The following is a 19,626-nucleotide window of genomic DNA, read 5'->3' as shown; positions in this document are numbered from 1 at the left end:
TGCTGTGGCCTCTCTCGTTGCAGAGCACAGGCTCCGGACGCACAGGCTCAGTAGCCATGGCTCACGGGCCCAGCTGCTCCGCGGCATGTGGGATCTTCCCGGACCGGGGCACGAACCCGAGTCCCCTGCATCGGCAGGTGGACTCTCAACCACTGCGCCACCAGAGAAGCCCCCTCCACTACTTCTTTAATCAAGTTCTCCTTAGTTCTGTGAATGTATTTATAATGGCAGTTTTGAAGCTTTTTGTTAAATCTGACGTTTGGTCACTCTCGTTGGCAGTTTTTGTTGCCTGATTTCTGATGTGTGGGTCATACTTCACTGTTTCCTTGCCTGCACTATGATTTTTTATTGAAAACTAGACATTTTAGACAATACAATTTAGGAACACTGGATATTGCCTTCCCCTGTTCCCCAGTTCAGGGCACATTACTGTCATTTGCTTGTTTAGTGATTGGTTGGATTATTTTAGTGAAGTCCATTCCTGCCCTGCCCCCTGCCACACACACACACACACGCACGCACGCACGCACGCACGCACACACACATGTTCAGCCCTTGGCGCTGCTCCTCTAAGAGGCCCAGTCACCCTGGGAGGACACTGCTTTTGGTAGCACTTGGGTCTCTTTCCCTGACGGAACTTTGAAAGTCCTCTAATTGCTGGCTGACTGCTCTATTGTTTTCAGCTGCCCTTGGGCATAAATTCCTCTAGCAGCCAATCCAGCCGCTTCGCGGCTCTCAGGATGGAACAGTTTCTGAGGTCAGCTGATACTCGTTCTGACTCCAGGAGGGCTCCTCCAGTTCTGCACCCCAGTTCTCTCCTGCAAACTGGCCACCCCACAGCCTAGGCTGTGTCTTCATTAGGTCCACAAACGTCCTCTTGTTTTCCTTCACTGCAACCTCTACCACTCTTGAGAGCACCCTTGGGTTTGAACTTCACCACTTTCTGTTGCAAATGAAGTCGGTTCCTCTGGGAAGTGATCAGGGGCATCTCACTCACAGTCTGCGTCTCCGCTACACAGCATCTCTGTGCCAGGGCTCTGGGCCTGGGGGTGGGGCAGTGGCAAGCTCCTTCCTTGGTGACCCCCGTTCTCTGAGCTGAGTGCTCTGCAGAGAGACGGGGAGCCAGCGGGCTGAGGTCCTCTCTGTCGTCTCTCCTGGCATGGAACCACCCTCACAAGCCGGGGCGAGGGCTCTGGGGCTCCCGGCATTCTCAAGGTACAGCCTCCGTTCCACTGCAGGGGTGGGGGCTGCGTGGGAGCAGGTGTCCCTCTTCCCAGCCGCACTCCCCGGGGACTCAGCCCACGGGACCAGGGAGCCCCGCGTTGGTGGCTGCAGCCTCTGGACTGGAGCCCCCTCCTCGCTGAGCTGGGACGCTGGGGGAGTCTCGGTTCAAATACCAAAGACTCTCCTTTTTAAACCAATTTCCACTGATTTTCTTGAATACATTTTTCAATTTCTGTTGTCCTTAGGAGTGTTTCCAGAGACTTTAAGTGGTTGTTTTTTAACGATTTTCTCTGGTTTTGCTGGGGAGCTGGTCCGCTGAGCTCTGATTGCCCTCCTGTGGGAAGCCAACCTCCCAGTAAATTTTTGTGTTGTTTTTCTTTTTACAGGAATTGGGCTTTTTTGGTTTACAACCCTTGCCCTTACAGTGGCACATGTGCACGGGTGGGCGTCAGGAGGAAGGGCAGCCCGGGAGGGACAGGCCTCCCTGCCCCCAACACGTGTCCCCTTCTCCCCCCCCAGGGCGAGTGCTCCCCCAAGTGCCGCAACCTATTTGTGCTGGAGACGGTGTGCGTGGCCTGGTTCTCCTTCGAGTTCCTGCTGCGCTCGCTGCAGGCTGAGAGCAAGTGTGCCTTCCTGCGGACACCGCTCAACATCATCGACATCCTGGCCATCCTGCCCTTCTACGTGTCGCTGCTCGTGGGCCTGGCGGCGCGGCCGGGCGCAGGCGGCAACAAGCTGCTGGAGCGCGCGGGGCTGGTGCTGCGGCTGCTGCGCGCGCTGCGCGTGCTCTACGTGATGCGCCTGGCGCGCCACTCGCTGGGGCTGCGCTCGCTCGGCCTGACCGTGCGCCGCTGCGCACGCGAGTTCGGGCTGCTTCTGCTCTTCCTCTGCGTGGCCATGGCCCTCTTTGCGCCACTCGTGCACCTGGCCGAGCGCGAGCTGGGCGCGCGCCGCGACTTCTCCAGCGTGCCAGCCAGCTACTGGTGGGCCGTCATCTCCATGACCACCGTGGGCTACGGCGACATGGTGCCGCGCAGCCTCCCCGGGCAGGTGGTGGCGCTCAGCAGCATCCTCAGCGGCATCCTGCTCATGGCCTTCCCGGTCACCTCCATCTTCCACACCTTCTCGCGCTCCTACTCGGAGCTCAAGCAGCAGCAGCAGCGCGCCGCCAGCCCCGAGCCCGCCCTGCGCGAGGACAGCACGCACTCCGCCTCTGCCTGCGCCTCCGTCGCGGAGGACGACGGCTCGCAGGGCCCCGACGGTGCCGGCCCGACCGGGGACTCCGCGGCCGCGCTGTGGGCATCCGCGGGGCCGCCCTGACCCGGCGGGGACGCGGCACCGGCGAAGAGGCTGCTGCCCTGGAGCTCCAGGACCAGAACCGCATTCTCGCCTCCCGCTGCGCACGGAGGGACGGGGACGACTTTGGGGGCCCAGCTCCCTTTGCCGTGCATGTTGCTCGCTCCGCACAGCCCAGAACTTGGCCCGGGGCTGACCCCGGCCTGAGTCGGGGGGTCACAGCCATCCTGTACTTTGCAAGAGTTGAACTCCAAGGAGCGTCACCAGCCTGTCCTCCGCTTTCCTTCTGCCTCTGGACTTTTGACTCCGTGATGGCCAGCTAAAAGTAAATTCAGCGATCCCAGAAGCTCCAAGCCTGTAGCTCGTCCCCAGGCCTCACTTTGACCTTCCCCTGCGCGTCACTGGTGGGGGTGGGGCGCAGTGGGGCTGGGAGAGGGCACAGTCCCTTCCTGCGCCCGCCGTGTCACCCACAGTGGGCCATGCCCATCAGAGGGGGTCTCCTCATCACGCCTGCAGAAGCCCACATCGCTGCCGAGCGATAGGGACAGAGGTGTGACACTGATGCTCACAGCACGCCAGTTCCTTCGGGGGAGGGAGGGAGGTCCCAGCCCTGACCTCTGACCTTCCTTCCCCGGCACAAGCTCCGTGGGGATCTTCCGGGATCCCTCCTCATCTGTTCGCCCCTGAAAATGCCCGGCAAAGCTGGAGGCCTGCACGTCAGCCGGCCCCACCCTCCCCTCGGGCGCCCCGGCCCCGCCCGGGGTGACTGAGCTGCTTCTCTGGAGGCCAGAGGAATCTGTGCTCTTCACATCGCTCGTCACCCAGCACAGCTGGTCGTCCGGGAAGAACTGCTTCCTCCTGCGGCGCGGGGAGGCCTCGCCGATTTTCCCTCCAAGGGTTCGGTCAGCGGTGGAGTAACCCAAGGCAGCTGTCCTCTGTCCTCCCCCACCCCCACCCCGCTGCAGTGGCTCTGAGGGCACCCAGGCGCCCTGAAAGACCAGAGGCCACCTCGGGTCACGGGATGGGGTGCCCGTCGGCCATCCTGCTGGGAACCGCGGGTGTGTGGGGAGGGGCGGAGCACACCCACTGCCCACCACGCGGGCGGAGCGCCAGCCGCTGGCTTGTCTGTTCCGTCTCCCCACCGCCACCCCGACCCCCCCCCCCAACACCGTCCCTCCAGCTGCGCTCTGGAAGGCTCCGCTGGCTGTGGCCTCGGTTGCCCATCGGGCTTGGGGGCCGGGAACTGGCCAGGTCCCCGCCGGCCTGCTCCCTCATGCACGCCAAGGAAACCCAGCCTGGAGACACTCCTATGGGACAGCTCTGTGCGTCTCCTGCAAGACGTGGTGTTGCCATCGCTGCCTCCTTGGCCACCTGCTGAAAACGCTCGAAAGCACTGCAGGAGGGAGGACAGGAGACTGAGTTTGCGAATGCAGCTGTCTCAACTCCCCAAGTGCTGTGCAGAGAGCAAAGGTCAGTTCCCGCCGACTCACGACTCGCTCACGCGGGGGCACTGGGTTTGCTCTGGCCACCAAACCAGTGGGCAGGCTGAGTGGGCCAGGCACACCCCTTTGCACCTGAGTTTCCCCATCGGTACAACCACAGTGATCCAGAAGAGCCCTCTGGCTCCACAGCCCCAAGATGCAGGATCCTGGTCCCCGCCAGAGCTGTCTGGTTGACCCCAAAACGTCTGCAAAGCGTTTAGGGGGTGACTTGCGTCTGTGACATCCCAGGAATCAGCCAGCGCTCCCCTTCCCCTCAGGGCTGCTTTCTGCACAGGCTGTGCATCCTCCCTTGGGCCCTAACGGGCCCTCCCCCACCCCCAGCTGACCCGCGTGTGCCACTCAGACTGAACAGGGCAGCTCCAGGGCTGAACATGCTCCACTGTCAATGTTGAGGGTTGGAAACCCCCATATTTGCTTCCAAAATAGCCCCAATTCCTGTACTCCTTATCTTTGGGGAAAATGCATCCCCCGCCTCTGTGTGCACGCGCGCACACACACACACACAGACACACACACAGACACACACACACACACACACACACACACACACACAGTTTCTTCCTGGCCAGCTGGATACCAGGGCTGGGGTGGTGAGGGCAGCTCGAGAGCTGTGGGCAGGGTGCCGGCACCGTTTGCAGCTCTTTATCTGCTCAGAGCTTTCAGAAGCTCAACTGAACGAGATGAACTTTCTCACGCACCCCAGGAGCTGGGGCAACAGCACCATTTTGTTCCCATTTCCAAAATGCTATCCTCGTTGAGAGGAAGAGCTATAAAAATAAACAGGACATTTAGGGTTTGGGGGAAAAAGTGACCTTCTTCATGTATTTTTTTCACTGGAAGCCCTGCTTCTCGTGGGGCTATTAAACGTCTGCCCTTTCCCCGGTGGATGGCTGTGCCCAGAGCTCGGGGTCAGCGCTCTCTTGGCCGGGGCAGCAGCTGGGCCTGTGAAACAGCTCTCTCTTCGGTGTCTGAAGGGCAGCTCCAGGGCTCGCTCCCCAGAGGAACACAGGAGCCTGTTCGGTGCCATTTCCCGGCTCAGCAGTGAAGTCCCCAAAAGGTACCTTCATGTTTTTTGTTTTTTTTAGTATTTGAACTTCTACGGCATTCATTTTTTAATTAAAATAGTTATTTTCAATTAACACATTATCATCAGAAGGAAAACAAAATCTACCCGCAGAGCAGGACCCCTGTCCTGCGTGACTCAGCACAGGGGCTCCAGGGTCCACACCGAGGCTCCCTGCTGCCTGGGGCGGCCGCATCGGAGTCACCACCTTTGATCAGCTCCCTCAGACTCTCCGAGGCCAGCGCCACAGGCTGGGGTGACTCGCTGAAAAAACGTAAAATGTATCACTTCCATGTATTTCGACTCTGTTGATTTTTTGGTCTTGCCCTCAGCAGAAATACTCTCCACGAGAAAAGAACTGCTCGGCACAAAGGGACCCAACCCTACTTCCTATACGGAATTACCGGTTTTCCTCGAAACACTTCTTCTGGCCTTGAAAGGAGACACTCCCCTACCTTTTGAGGCACCCCCTTGTTAAGGGAACTGTGTGAACTGGCGGAGACCAGGGCGCCACCACCTCCCCCCGCCTGGCCCTGCTGGCACAGGACGGTCACTGTCCCCGGGGGCCTGAGGGAGCAGCCCCGGTCTCACAGGGGCCACAACTGTCCCCCACGGAGGAGACGCTGGCCCAGCCCTTCCCCGGGGTCCCCTGAGGTGAATGAGGACGAGACCGGCCCTTTACTCTGCCCTGGACCCCCCACTCCGACTCCACTCACAAGGCCACGCTGGATCCATGAGCAGTTTATTGAATTAAAGCCACCGACAGAATCAGCAGTGCTCCCACACGTGGCATGTAGGTCACCCCTGCAACTGGTAACGCTTTAATTTGGAGGCAATGACTGCTACAGACATCTCCTTTCATTTTTAAAAAGTAAACGTTTTCAAAGCATCTTGCAGGCCAGAGAACTAAGCAGGATCCTCAAACATTCAGGAGTTTTTGAGGAAAACTCAGGAGGAGGAAACGGCTCCGCACGCCGTGCACTGGCCACGGCAGACGCTGCAGCTTTGGCACCAGCCCCAGGACCGTGGACACTACAGAGCCACCCCTCTGCCTGGGGGAAGGAAAAGCGCCTGCGGGAGCCGTGTGGAAGCATCTAAACACTTGCCCTGTGGGGCCCGGAGTTGGAGCAGGGCCGCTGGGCACGGCTGAGATGCTCGTGTAAACCGAAGGGGGACCAGTGTCAGACCAGCACCCCACCACCACCAGGCACAGCGGATGCGGAGGGCTGCACAGGAGGAGGGTGGCGGCAGGGACGCCCTGCACAGCATGGGGGAACACCTGCCTCGCTGTCCCCTGCCCTGACCCGCAGGCATCTCCAGGCCTGGAAGACAGATACCTAAGGCCATATCTGCAAGCACACGGTTCCCAGAGGAAAGGGATGCCTGTGCAGTAGCCCTCCGTGGGGATGGCCAGTGGGTCTGCCCGGCCCCAGGCCCAGGCCCTCAGCCTTCCCAGGCAGCCCCGGGGGCTGCTGCACCCGCCATGCCCCAGCACCCGCAGAGAACCCAGGCCCCGCTCCCAACACCCTGGGGCTCACACTGGCCAGAGCCCGGCTGGAGACGGTGTGTCCACGGCAGCCTGCCCAGGAGGGGCCGGCAGAGCAGCGAGGCCACTGGGGGCCCTGGAAAGGGACCTACCTAGGGTTTCGCACCCAGAGCCCTGTGATGCTTTGGTACCTCACCCCCACGTGTCCCGGGCCCGACCCTGCCGGGAGTCACCCCCAGCCAGTCTGAGGCTGCGGGCTCCGTGGGCTGGGACCTGGGCTCTCCTGGTGCCGTTCCTCACTCCTGCCCCCCATCTCTCCCATCTTGGGGCTCCCCAGCCCAGCTGCAGGCCCCCTCGGCCCCATCAGCCACGTCGAGGCCACGGGGGCTGAGATGTGGAGGTTTCCTGAGCTCCTCGGTCCTGCAGGGCCCAGGGTGGCCTCCTCCTGGTATGTGAACATGACTCAGGCTCCAGCCAGCAGTATTTTGAGCCAAAGTGGGAGAGGAGACCTGCTTTTCCGTCACCTTGAGAGCAGCAGGCGCCCAGCCTGGGGGAAAACCTGCTCACACGAGTCCCAGATAACAGAGCACAACATCGGCACCCAGGCCCCATCACCCCCCGAGAGCCGCAGAAGCTGAGCAAGACCCAATGGCTGGGACCCTGTCTCGGGGCCGCAGCACCCACCTGCCCCACTCGGGGAGGACAGGTGGCCTGGCCGGAGCCCACGGCCCGTGGTCCCGCATCCTCATCCTCCCAGCTGCCTCAGAGGGCCTTGGCGCTGGCGGGGTGCGCTGCGTGGGGGGCCGGCTTTAGGGGGTGGCGGGTGAACACGTAGGCCTGCCCCAGGATGGCCAGGTCCACCAGCACCTGCAGCAGCCCGCACGCTGAGAACTGCAGGGGCGCGCCGTTCAGCAGGAAGTAGGCCGTCTTGAAGGTGTCGCCGCTCGTCCACATGAGGACCATCTTGATGCTGTGGAGACATGAACGGTGGTCAGGGCTCACAGACCATGGATCAGGGGTCACGACCCCTGGGTCGGGGGACATAATCCAGGGGTCAGGGGCCAAAATCTAGGGGTCAGGGGACATAACCCAGTGCTTAGGGGACATAACCCAGGGTCAGGAGACATAACCCAGTGGTCAGGGGTCATAATCCAGGGGCCAGGGGACATGCCAGGCCTCCTGTCCTGGCCATGAAGCCACTGCGTGCATGGCCGCAAGGACAGGAAGGCCCTTCGGCAGGAGCAGCCTCAGCTCTCCAGAGCAGGGGAGGGGCTGGCACAGGGGCCGAGCCCACACGGCCTCACAAACGTCCCATCCTTCCTGGCTGCAGGCACATCAGGTGTGTGTCCCTCGGGAGACACGCTGTGGCCTCAGACGGGAGAGGGAAGACCACCACCTCCTCATGCCGCGTCCCACAGGCTGACCCTGCAGCACGAGAACTGGCCTGGGAGGGGCGGCCCTCTGCCCCCCACACCTGCACCCAGGGGTGCTAAGCAGGAAAGCAGAGGCTGCCGGGCGAAGCAGGGTGATGCGGGGTTCTCCTGGGAATCCCCTCCAGGCCAGGCCCCTCACTCAAAAGACAGCCTGAGGGCGATTCCATTCCTGGTCATCGGTGCCACTCCCAAAGTCTGAGATCGGTCCGTGTGGCACAGAGCGGCCCCGTGTCATCTATCGCTCACGTCTGCACACACCTCTCCACACACGGCATCTAACGCCTGGTTGCCAGGTAACGGGCATGAGCACCATCATGTTTTCCTGCATAAAGTGTTTAAATCAGACCCACTCCCACAGCAGGCACACACTGCGTGGCTCACTAAACCAGACCACGGCTTGAGGGGGGGCCGCCTGTCACAGGGAGGAGGTGAGGACCCTCAGGGACAGGATGACACCAGGCTGGAAGCCGTCTGTGCCCCAGGTAGGGCGGGCACTTTGCGCCCCTGAGGTGGCCCCGGTTCACCCCAGAGCTGGGCGACCTCCGACCCCAGGTCAGCTCTTATCAGTAAAACCAGGCGAGGAGCCCGTGGCCCAGTGCAGGGATGTCCATGTCCCCTGCTCTGCCCACAGGAGTGTCAGCCCGACCGTGCAGAACCGGGACAGGAAGTGGACAGCTCCCCTGACCTGCACCCACAGCGTCTGGAGGCTCCCGTGATCCTTAATCAGGAGAATGACTCAGGGCACGGGGAGGCCCAGCAGGTTGGCTCCCGTCGACCCTGCAGCCGGCCCACCCATCTGAACAGCCCAGCGCGTCTCGCTTGGCTTGTCGCGTTGACTCACGTGGCGTTTGAAGACTTTTGTTTTTAATTAGCTGATACCTAACTCTGCATTTAAAACTCCAGGTTGTTATATATCATCAGTCCTTTTCCTCTGGCTTCCCACATTTATTTGACTTTGGTTTTTAGCAGTTTGTGATGTAATGCATGTTTGGGACTTGCTGAACATCTTAAAGCTGTACGGTGCTCTTGCATCAAGTTTGGGAGGTCTTCAGCCGTTATTTCTCCGGCATTCTCTTCTGCACCAGTCCTTCCCCTCTCCTGTGGGCTCAGGCGACACGAATGTTCGATTTCATGGTGCTGTCCCTGAGTCTGTTCTCTTTTTTCCCCCGATTTTTTCTCTGTTGTTCAGACTTTCACTGATCTTCAGGTTCATTAATCCGTCCTGTGTCGTCACCATTCTGCTACTGAACTACTGAAGTGTAGTTTTTATTTAGCTACTGTATTTTCAAGTTAAAAATTTCGGGCTGGCTTTTCTTACAGCTTTTATTTCTCTCCTGAGATGGTCCGTCTTTGCATTGATTTAAAGAGCGTCTGCCGTTGCCCTTTAGAGCAGTTACACCAGTGCCTTGAAAATCTGATAATTCCAGTATCTGTCACCTTAGTTGACTGTTTCTCGATTCTTTGTTGTCTGTTGATTGTCTTTTGAGAGTTGCTGAGATTTTCCTATTCTTCGTGGTGAGGAACTTGGGTTTATATCCTAGACGTTTTTAACGTTCCATAAGGAGACTGTCCTGCTTCAGTCCTGTGGAGAACGTCGTGTTTTATGTTCTACCAGGGAAGCGACGCGGTTGAGTTGAGTTCAAGCTGCAAGTTCTGGGTGGTTTTCAGGGGCTACGGCTCAATTTCTGCTCAGTTTTCAAAACCACTGCGGCGCTATTCGTATCTGCACTGTGTGGGCAGCCCTTGGTGGCCAGGCGGGGACTTGGGTGGTGGTGTGCCCCGCAGGTCCTGGAGGAGAGCCCTTCCTGCCCCTCAGACCAGGCAGAGCGGCTTCTCTCGGAGCTCTCTACCCAGCACACCATTCTGGACTTGGGGCTGCGCCGGAGTCCAGGCTGGCAGATGTGAAAAAACAAAACGTCAATCCGTCTGCTCCAGCACCCAGAGCTGCTCCATCCGTCCCGTCCGGATTTGTAGCTGCACCCGAGGGGAAAGACGGGCCCTTCGTGGAAAAGATCTGAGATTAGCAGCATTCCATCACTGGCCACCCTGTGCCCCGTCCCACGTTTTGCTGGCCTTCGCTGACTGGTCCCTGTGGACACCTGACCTAGTAGACCCCGGACGATGGCTGAGGAGCAGCAGGGAGAATGCCTCACTGCTGCCATCCCTTCTCCGGGGCATCTGTCGCCGCAAAGTTGTGCCTCTCTCTCCGTCTGAATTCTGTCCTGCTCTGGTGCACCAACTCGGAATTTTAGAGTGAACTAGTGGTGTGAAAAATGGCCTGTAGGTGACTGCATCACGGTCCGGGGACACAGGGGACTGGACAGGGGCCGCCCACAGCGGTATCTGGAAAGAGCAGCAGGTGGGAGCACAGGGGCTGCCCAGCAGTGGCTCGGGTCAACCTGCACACGTAGAACCCCGGGGGGATTGCAGAGGCTGGGCGGGAGGGAGATGCACATGACACGGTGGAGAAACGCACCAGAGTGACAGCTGCGGTGGGAGCGGTGTGCGCCGGGGGACTGGGCACCAGTGTGGCCGGGTGGCACCGGGAGGCTGCGGGCACCTGGGCAGACCGGAGCCACCCATCTGAGCTACAGAGATGCCCAGCCTGCCAGCGAGGCTGCTCCCAGCTTTCCACAGCTCGGAGCACCTCCATTTCAAAGGAAAACCCACACCCACAGAGCAAGCATTTCAAGGAGAAGCTCCCACAAGCAACCGCTATGTCTGCAAAAGGCCATGAAGACAGGAAGAGAACCAACGAGTCATAAATGAGTCTAGTTCCATCTTACAGAATTAAGAGCTGAGGCCCAGTCTCCCCCAGAGGTACCCGAACTTAATAGGAGACTCAAAGACCCCCCCCTCCAAAAACAAACAACACGGAGTGGCCTGTGCGGCCCCTTTCACAGAGGAGAGGCTGAGGCATAGAGAAGTCGGGTGGCTTGCCCAAGGGCACACAGCGAGTGCCTTACCCTGTGGGAAGGGCTGGGGAGGGGGCGGCAGAAGGCACAGCTGGAGCCTGGCCCGGGCTGGTGTCCGTCTGGGCCCTGGAGGCACAGGTGCACCTTCACCCCACAAGTGGAGACGTGAGGTCACTGCAGAGAGCTGGGCCCTGCCTGACGCACACGAACATTTTTAGCTGCCCAGGCGCCTCCCCGGGCCCGGCCCACAGTCAGCTCTCGCCCCGGGGGCAGGAATCCGACAGGCCCCACCAGCAGCCCCACGTGTTGAGGGCTCGGGGCAAATATTAATCAGGCTGCTCCCGGCCCGTCTAAGCAGCAGACCAGTGCCAGCCTGAGCGACGTGAGCCCTCGTGCAGGGCGCTCTGGACATACAAGCTCGTGCCTCGCACCCTCTGGTCACCCCAGACCCTGCGGTGCCCTGTGGACGTGTGCCGAGCCCAGGCCCATTCTCCCCACACGGGTGTTAGGTCATCCTTTACCCTCAACAGCTGTCGGGCAGGGCGAGCCCCGAGGCTTGGCTACCACTGGCCAGCAGGCCAGGGACGTCCTCGTGGACACCACGTCCGGAGCTCGCCTGTTGCGCACGGCTGGGTCTCCAGGAAGACCCCTCCTCGACAGAGGGCTCAGCTGGCCCAGGGCTCCAGTGATGCGGGGGGCGCCGGGCTCAGAGAACCTTGCAGAAGCCGGTCTGGGTGGGAGGGGAGACTGTCCCCAGGCTGCATTCCTCCAGCTCAGGGGGCGCCGGGAAGCTGGATTCCGTTTCCTAGGCCCCCCTCACACCGGGCCCCACCCCAGCTGCTGCCTCAAATGCCTGGCCCTCCCCGCCCTCGTGCTATTTTAATCCGGGCCCCCGGTACCTCATTCTTGGCTCCAGCATGTTTCCTCCCCAAGTGAGCAGGCAGGTGACTATTCCCAAAATACCTCTCACCTCATCCTCGCCCCATCCGGCCGTCCAGAAAGCCTCCGCCCGGCCAGTGCCCACGAGGTGAGAGCCTCACCCCGCGCCTACCCCGGCCCCGCCAGCAGCCCACACACCTCCCCGGCCGCGCCTCATTCCCACCTCCCGGCCCGGGCCACACCTACCCTCCTGTCCGCCTATCCAAAGCTCCCCGAAATTCAAACCCTACCCAGAACACATCCCACAGGAGTAGGTCTTTGTGACCGTGGGTCACAAGAAACAATGGTTTCTTGGGTGTGACATCCAAAGCATAGCAGTTTTTTAAAAAGATCCATTGGACTCCATCAAAGTCAAATCTTGTGCTGCCGCGTGAAAAGCCAGCACACAGCGGGAGAGGGTATCTGCAAATCATGTATCTGTAAGAACAGTTAAAGATCTCTACAACTCAATAATGAAAGACAGCTAACCAAATTTTTAAATGGGCAAAGAATCTGGATAGACCTTTCTCTAAAGAAAACGCATAAATGGCCAATAATCACAGGAAAAGGTGTTTGATGTCATTAGTCACCAGAGAAACGCAAATCAAAGCCACAGGAGATCCCACTTCACACCCACGAGGATGGCTACAATCAAGGGGTCAGAGGGTAACAGGCGTTGGTGAGGGTGTGGAAAAGCCAGAACCCCCGAACACCCCTGGTGGGAACAGAAGATGGTGCAGCCACCAACTCAGCAATTCCACTGCTAGGTGTATTCCAAGACAAAGGAAAACATACATCCACACAGAAACTGGTACACAAATGTTCACAGAAGATGTCAAACCCAAATGTCTACCAGCTGAAGAAGACATAAGCAAAACCTGATCTGTCCGCACACTGAAATATTATCCAACCTTAGAAAAGATGGACGCTGACAGATCGTACGTGGACGGACCTTGGGAACATTATGCAGAGTGAACGCAGCGAAGGACCTCGCATCGTCTGATTCCATTTACATGACGTGCCCCGAGCACAGAGCCGCAGAGACGGAAAGCAGACCAGTGGTTGCCCAGGCCTGGCGGCGAGGGTGGGGGAAACGGGGAGTACTGATGGGTGTGAGGCTGCTTCCTGGGTGACGAGAATGTCCTAAAATTAGATTGTGGTGACGGCTGCACAACTCTTTGGAAGTCCTAAACTCCACTGAATTGCGTACTTTAAATGGCGATGGTGTGACAGGTTACATCTCAAGGAAGTTTTTTTTTCTTTTAAGTTCCAGGGCTTTTGCTGAATTCTAATTCCAGCCCTCCTCGTCCATCGACTGGACCCTGGGTGTGGCGTGTGCGCACATGTGCAGGGGTGTGTGGCGTGTGCGTGTGTGTACTGTGGCGGAGAAGCGTGTGTGGGAGCCCAGGCGTGCGCTGTTACCACGTGCATGGTATTCTCCGCTCACACCATTGTGGGCTGATTACGTGTCAAGGACGACAGAGGAAGATGAGTGGGGGCTGAGAAGTGATGTACGTGCGGCCCCCGGGGGAGACGCCACCCTGATTCCCGAGCAGCCAAGGCAAGGCTCCAGGCGCCCAGCTCCAGGTTCAAGGGCAACGCCGGAGCCGGACCAGGTGGACACTTCCCGGACGCTTTCCGTCAAGGCAGGAAGTGTCCCCGCTGGGACAAGGCAGCGGGCTGGGGCATCCCCACCACACCACGGGGGCCGCGCACGCACACACGCACGCGCGTACACACGACCTCCTCTCGTGGCCCCTGCTCGCTCCCGGGCTTCCCGCCTGCCCCTCCCCCTCCTCAATCGTAACCGGTTCCCCGGATGGTTTTCCCCACAGCTGGCCTCCTCTTCCAGTCCCACCCGCCCCCAGGCTCTCCAGTAATTACTTGTTGGGGAACATCTTCCGATCCGGCCAAAACGCGGAGGAAGGAGGAGGGAACTTCTGCACTAATTAGTAACATGATTTCGAAAGCGACAGCACTTTCTAGTACTGGTTCAGAAGCAACAGTCACTCAACATTTTGTAAAGGGAAATCATCAAGTATCTCTTGCATTTCCTCCAAGAAATGTACGTGTGTGAAAATGAGTGTGTGCGTGTGTGTGTGTGAGCATATGTGCATGTGTGTGTTTGAGAATCTGTGCGTTTGTGCGAGTGTGTGCATGTGAGCGTGTGCACACACCTGTGCGCGTGGGCTCACACCCTCTAAAGGCGTCATGGGTAGGCCCTTCCAAGCAGGTCCACAGGAGATGAAGTTGGCCCTCAGACAGGACCTCACAGCCCCTTCCCTTCTTACACCTCCTGACGGTCTTCTGTCTGAAGCAAGTTGAGGCTGAGTGTCTGCAGCAGATCTGTGGTGGCCCTGACCACAGGGCTCTGAGAATCCTAAATCCCAGCGGGTCCAGGGCTTCTCCATCAGAGAAGGTCGGGGGGTGAAGCAGCCCTCCCGGCGGGCTCCCTGGATGGATGCCTGAGGACGCTGGGTCAGGCCACGCAGAGCGGCTGCTGGGAAGTGGGGACGAGGGGCAGAGGCAGCCCTGAGACCAAGTCCTGAGTCCGGGCCTGGGTGCAGGAGAGGGAGGAAGGCCTCTGGTCCTCTGCTTGGGACGGGAGCAACCAACCTCAGGAGGCTCCTGTGTCCATGCCGAGGGGGGCTGACCATGCAGCCGGCCGGAGGGTCCCGTGTCGGGGCAAGTTCTGGTCTGAACCTGGGCTGAACCGACCCTGCTAAGTGCACACAGGGAGCCCCAGCCTCTCTCTTCCAGGCCGGGATGTGGAAAGCGCAAGGGGCACTTTCCTCACAGCCCCACCCTCCTCGCCCCACCCAGGAGCCCGCGATCCGCCCCGTAGGAATCAGGCTACAACGTGACAGGCTGGACACTCGGGGGCAACCATGCTCGCCACAGCTCAGGCTCCCGCGGGCATCCAGGCTCCCTGAACACACGGGTGGCATCGTGCTGGCCCTGGGCACGAGGGAAGGGTCAGACGCAGGTCAGACCAGCCCGGGCTGCACAGGGAAACCTAAGAGTCTCATTTTCAGGATCGTGGAATCGGATTTGCTGACGTGTGACAGCCAAGCTGTTCTGAAGACACGTCACTGAGCAAGGAAAGAAGGCCCCACCCTGGGGACAAAGTGACAAAACGGAGCTTGGCAGGGATGGAGCAGAGACCGCGGTGGGGCTGAGGGAAGACCCAGCAGAGGGACGCGCGGAGGCCCGGGTGCCCGTGAGCTGCGCTGGGAGAAGCCTGTGCCGGCGTTGCACTGTTTACGCACCTGCTTCAGGTTTAATCCATCAATGCGTGAAAATTCCTTTACCTTAGAGTTTCTCTTACACAGACTTCTTCGAAGAAGCACAAATTTTACAGGAAACAAAACTGTAACCAGGCTCCAGCCCTGTACTCACTCTCTCTCTCAGCACTCAGTCTGTGCTCACGGCTAAGAAAAAGGGTGTTGGCCCTTTAAATACACACAGAGCAAGGTCACCTCTCTGTTAACTCCAGCTGAGCAGAGAACCTGTGACCCTCCCGTCACCTCCGGTCACCTGTAGGACACGCCACCCCACACCACACGCAGAGGCCCCCAGCGGCCTGGCCCTGCAGACCCTCCCACGGAGCCCTGCCACGACAGCAACGCTGAACAGGCCCCTAACCTAATCACACCTCCACCCAGAGCCGGCTCTGAGTGGCAGGGCCCACGATTAGGTTAGTCGTCTTAACGAGGACGAGTGGGGCTCTTGAGAGGACCCTGCACTCCAAGCTGATTGAATTAGCGGCCCGTGCCCATGTCCGTGACAGAGACTGCCCCCCTCCGCTGGCTCCGGGCCCTGCTCGGGCCCCGCCGGCTGGCATGGAGCGGGTCTTCGTCCCCGCGCAGCCGGGCCTTCCCGCGACCTGCTCGCGGCACTGACCGCAGTCTCCTTCCCTTCCCTTCCGCCTTTGCCTTCTGTCTCCTTTACCCAGTGCCACCAGGCAGGCGGGTGGTCTGCTGGGGGGAGGGCACTGGGGGAGAGGGGCTGCGGTCACCAAAGGCTGATGACCACACGCATCCTTTCCGCCCTAAAGTCAGAACCTCAGGAGCACGTGCACCACCCGGGCTTCCTCCTTTCAGGTCCAACGCCCCAGGTACCAGGGCCTTCCGCGCATCCTGTCACTCCCGAGGTCACCCTGAGACAGGAAGGGGGATGGCCACGCCCACGGCCGCGCTTCTGCAGAGCAGCACAGACCTCCGTGGTGCGGCCTGGCGTCTTTCCAACACTGCCTTTGCTGGCTGAGTCACCACAGCCCCACCAGGGACAATTCCCACTGGGGCCTTCTGCAACTTTTGCTGTTGTGCACAAATTCTCCAAGAACTAGCCCGATCAGCTAGGTACCCACACTGGTAAATCTTCCACATTCATACCTGCTTCCCCAAGTGTTCTCACTTTCCCGAAAGTGATTTCGAGTATCAACTATTTTAGTCCTTCATGAGTTCATTCAATAAATATTTACTGAACTGAACTGCTGTAATTTTCCAAGCACACTGTCAGGTGCTGGGGAAAGAAAGAAACAGGATACAGTCCTTGCCTTCAAGGCTGTCAGTCAAGTAGATGAGCTGGGCAAATTAAAACATCCGTGCATCACTGTCAGATGGCAAGGATGTTTCTGGAGAAACATGGAGACGGTGGTCAGATAAAAGGAGGTTTAGAAGGTCAGCCTTTTAAAAGACAGCTGCAGTCATGTGTCCCATACCCAAGATAAGAGGATCGCACACAAAAACAAAGGGTTAGTTAAAATCAGGTGTGACACAAACTTCAGCTTCTTGGAAGACAGAATCGTCTCCCTGTTCCTCCCCTATACACCCTGGACATTACACAGAAACACAAGACTCTCAAAGGTGGGGAAAAGGCCACAGGAATGCCAGACTTGGAGCTGAAGAAGCAGGAAATGCCAGGAGGCCCCAGGAACAGGCTGTTCTCTGTGCAAAAGACCAGGAAGGGTGCAGCCTGGCAGAATAGGCAACTTTAGCCAATAACTGCTCTACTCCAAACAAAACAGAAAAAAAGGCAGCCCCACCACCACCCGTGATAGCAGAGGAGGGTGGAAATCCTAGACGTTTACTCCTGCCAGGCGTCCCAATCCCACCGCCAGGGTACTGTCAAGAAAGCCAGCTAAAACCAAAGGTCTAAGTAAGACCCAGAGTCTTATAAATAACGTGGAAATGTCCAGGTTTAAACTGGAAATCATCTGTCATATCAAGAACCAAGAAGATCTCAAACAAAATTTTAAAAAGACAGTGTTTAGATGCCAAAACTGTGAGAAAAAGCAAAGATTTTCAAACAGCCGCTTTAAAACTGCTTCAATGAGCAATTATGAATATGCTTGAAACAAATGAAAAAAGAGAGTTTCAGCAAAGAAACAAAAAGCTTCACAAAAGAAACAAATATGTAAAGAAGAACCAAATGTAAGTTTTACTGTATTGAAAAATACAATAACCAAAGGAAACAGTCAGTAAATGGGCTCTCAGAGCACAGTGGCTGGAACACCGGAAAGAACCAGTGAACCATAACAAAAAAAGAAACGATCTTAACAAAAGAACCAGAGCAAATGACCTAACGTTCCACATCATCAGAGTCCTAGACAAGAGGGGTAAAGGGCAGGACTGAAAAAGTACTCAAAGACATAACAGCTGAAAACTTCCCCAAATTAGCAGGAAGTATAACCCTAGGGATTCAAGAAGCTGAGTGAATCCCAAACAGGACAGATCCACACCAAGACACACGTCACAGTCAAACTTCTGGAAACTAAAGACCAAAAAAAAATCTCAAAAGCAGCTAGAGCAAAACAACACCTTACTTACAGGGGAAACAAACATCACAGTGGGTTTCTCCTCAGAAGCCACAGAGGCCAGAAGGAAGTGGCACATTCCTCAAGGGCTAAAAGAAATGAACTATCAACCTAGTTCAACCTGTATCAGCAAAAATATCCTTCAGAGATGAAAGGGATATCAAGACATTCGCAGGTGAAGGAAAAGTAAAAAAATCTGCCACCACCTGAAATACCCTTAAAGGCTAGTTACAGGAGTTTCTCAAAACAGGAAAAAACAAAACAAAAACGAAAACAAGAAAAGAAGGCATCTTGGAACAGCAGGAAGGAAGGAAGAACATCATAAGCAAAAATAAGGGTAAACACAATAGACATTCCTGTCCTCTTCAGTTTTGTGCATTATGTTGACTGAAGCAAAAATTACAATATTATCTGATGTGGTTCTAAATATGAATAGAGGAAATATTTAAGAAAATTATAAGTGGGGCTTCCCTGGTGGCGCAGTGCTTGGGAGTCCGCCTGCCGATGCAGGGGTCACGGGTTCGTGCCCCGGTCTGGGAGGATCCCACGTGCCGCGGAGGGGCTGGGCCTGTGGGCCATGGCCGCTGAGCCTGCGCGTCCGGAGCCTGTGCTCCGCGGCGGGGGAGGCGACAGCAGTGAGAGGCCCGCGTACCGCAAAAAAACAAAAAAAAAGAAAAAAAAAAAAGAAGGAACAAGGTTTGTTCATAGACGCTTCCAGGCCTGAATTCCCCATGCCTGGTGGTAAGAGTGTCCCTCTGCAAAGGAAAACAGGGTCCGGCTGCTGGGTCCTGAAAGGCCAATAAAGAGGCAAAGTTGGTGGGAAAAAAAAAAAAATTATAAGTGGAGGGAAACATCACATATATAAAATATACTACATTAAAAATATCACAAAGGGAGGTAGAGTTTCTACACTTCACTAAAAAAATCTATACAGAGAGATACCCACTCAAAAACACCATAGATAAATACTCATTAAACAATAACTCCCCATCCTCCCCTCTTCCTAGCCCCTGGCAACCACCATTCGACTTTCTATGAATCTGATGACCCTCAGTCCCTCGTATAAGTGGAACCGTACGGTATTTGTCCTTTTGTGACTGAGCACGTCCTCACGACTCCATGAAGTAACCTGTGTCAGAACTTCCTTCCTGTTAAGACTGAATAATATTCCATTGTATGGACAGACCACATTTTGTTTATCTATTCATCCACTGATGGACACTTGGGTTGCTTCCGTGTTTTACCTGTTATGAATAATGCTATTACGTTATGAACATGGGTGTGCAATATCTCTTCAAGACCCTGCTTTCAATTCTCTTGGTTATATGCCCAGAAGTAGAATTGCTGGGTCACACTGTAATTCCATTTTTAATATTTTGAGGAAATGCCATATTGCTTTCCACAGCTGGGCCACTTTGCATCCCCACCAGCAGAACGAGAATTCCGATCTTTGCCCATCCTTTACCAACACTTGCTGTTCTGTTCTTCTGACAGTCACCATCCAAACGGGTGAGAGGTGGCATCTCACCGTAGTTTTCATTGTACAGGTCTTCCACCTCCTTGGTTAAGTTAATTCCTAAGCATTTTTTGCTTTTTGATGTTCTCATAAATGGAACTGTGCCTGAGGGAGGCAGGGAGCGCCTGAGACCTGCTCTTGGTGGTGCTAAGGGGGAGGAGGCTGCCGCGTCGTTTCCTACATTAAAGGGCTTGAACCTTCTGCCTTCGGGAGACACCTGTGGACCCCGCCTCCCGTCCATGGCCCGCAGTGAGCTGCTTCACGGGAGGGTCTCGGCTTCCCCTCACCTGTCGCACAGGAGCACACCTGCTTGTACATCAAGAGGTCAGAAGACCAGCGTCCTAACCCGAAGCTGCTCTTGAACTGAAAGCGAAGCAGCAGATGTGCGCATGGGTCCCTGCCGCGCCCCTACCTCATGCCCTCAGTGGACACAGGTCCCTGCCGCGCCCCTACCT

The 19,626-nt window shown here is 57.2% G+C and overlaps 2 protein-coding genes across 5 annotated transcripts in view; one reads left to right on the top strand and one right to left on the bottom strand.

The window, feature by feature from the left end:
- The window catches only part of KCNG2 (potassium voltage-gated channel modifier subfamily G member 2), a 79,361-nt gene extending 69,793 nt beyond the window's left edge, over window positions 1-9,568 (top strand). For both annotated transcript variants that reach the window (XM_067698770.1, XM_067698769.1), the window contains one exon: window positions 1,744-9,568. In XM_067698770.1, the coding sequence (XP_067554871.1) occupies window positions 1,744-2,544 (801 nt within the window). In that variant the 3' untranslated portion in view covers window positions 2,545-9,568. The remainder of the gene's footprint in view (window positions 1-1,743) is intronic.
- Window positions 5,811-19,626, bottom strand: part of SLC66A2 (solute carrier family 66 member 2) — a 50,569-nt gene continuing 36,753 nt past the window's right edge. For 2 of the 3 annotated variants that reach the window (XM_067698771.1, XM_067698772.1), the window contains one exon: window positions 5,811-7,541. In XM_067698771.1, the coding sequence (XP_067554872.1) occupies window positions 7,334-7,541 (208 nt within the window). In that variant the 3' untranslated portion in view covers window positions 5,811-7,333. The remainder of the gene's footprint in view (window positions 7,542-19,626) is intronic. The other variant, XM_067698773.1, reaches the window with a different exon arrangement.

This window comes from Pseudorca crassidens, chromosome 12 (assembly GCF_039906515.1).
Source record: "Pseudorca crassidens isolate mPseCra1 chromosome 12, mPseCra1.hap1, whole genome shotgun sequence".
NCBI classification, from domain to species: domain Eukaryota; kingdom Metazoa; phylum Chordata; class Mammalia; order Artiodactyla; family Delphinidae; genus Pseudorca; species Pseudorca crassidens.
Note: the sequence above shows the minus strand (reverse complement) of the source record. Positions and strands in the feature narration are given on the sequence as shown.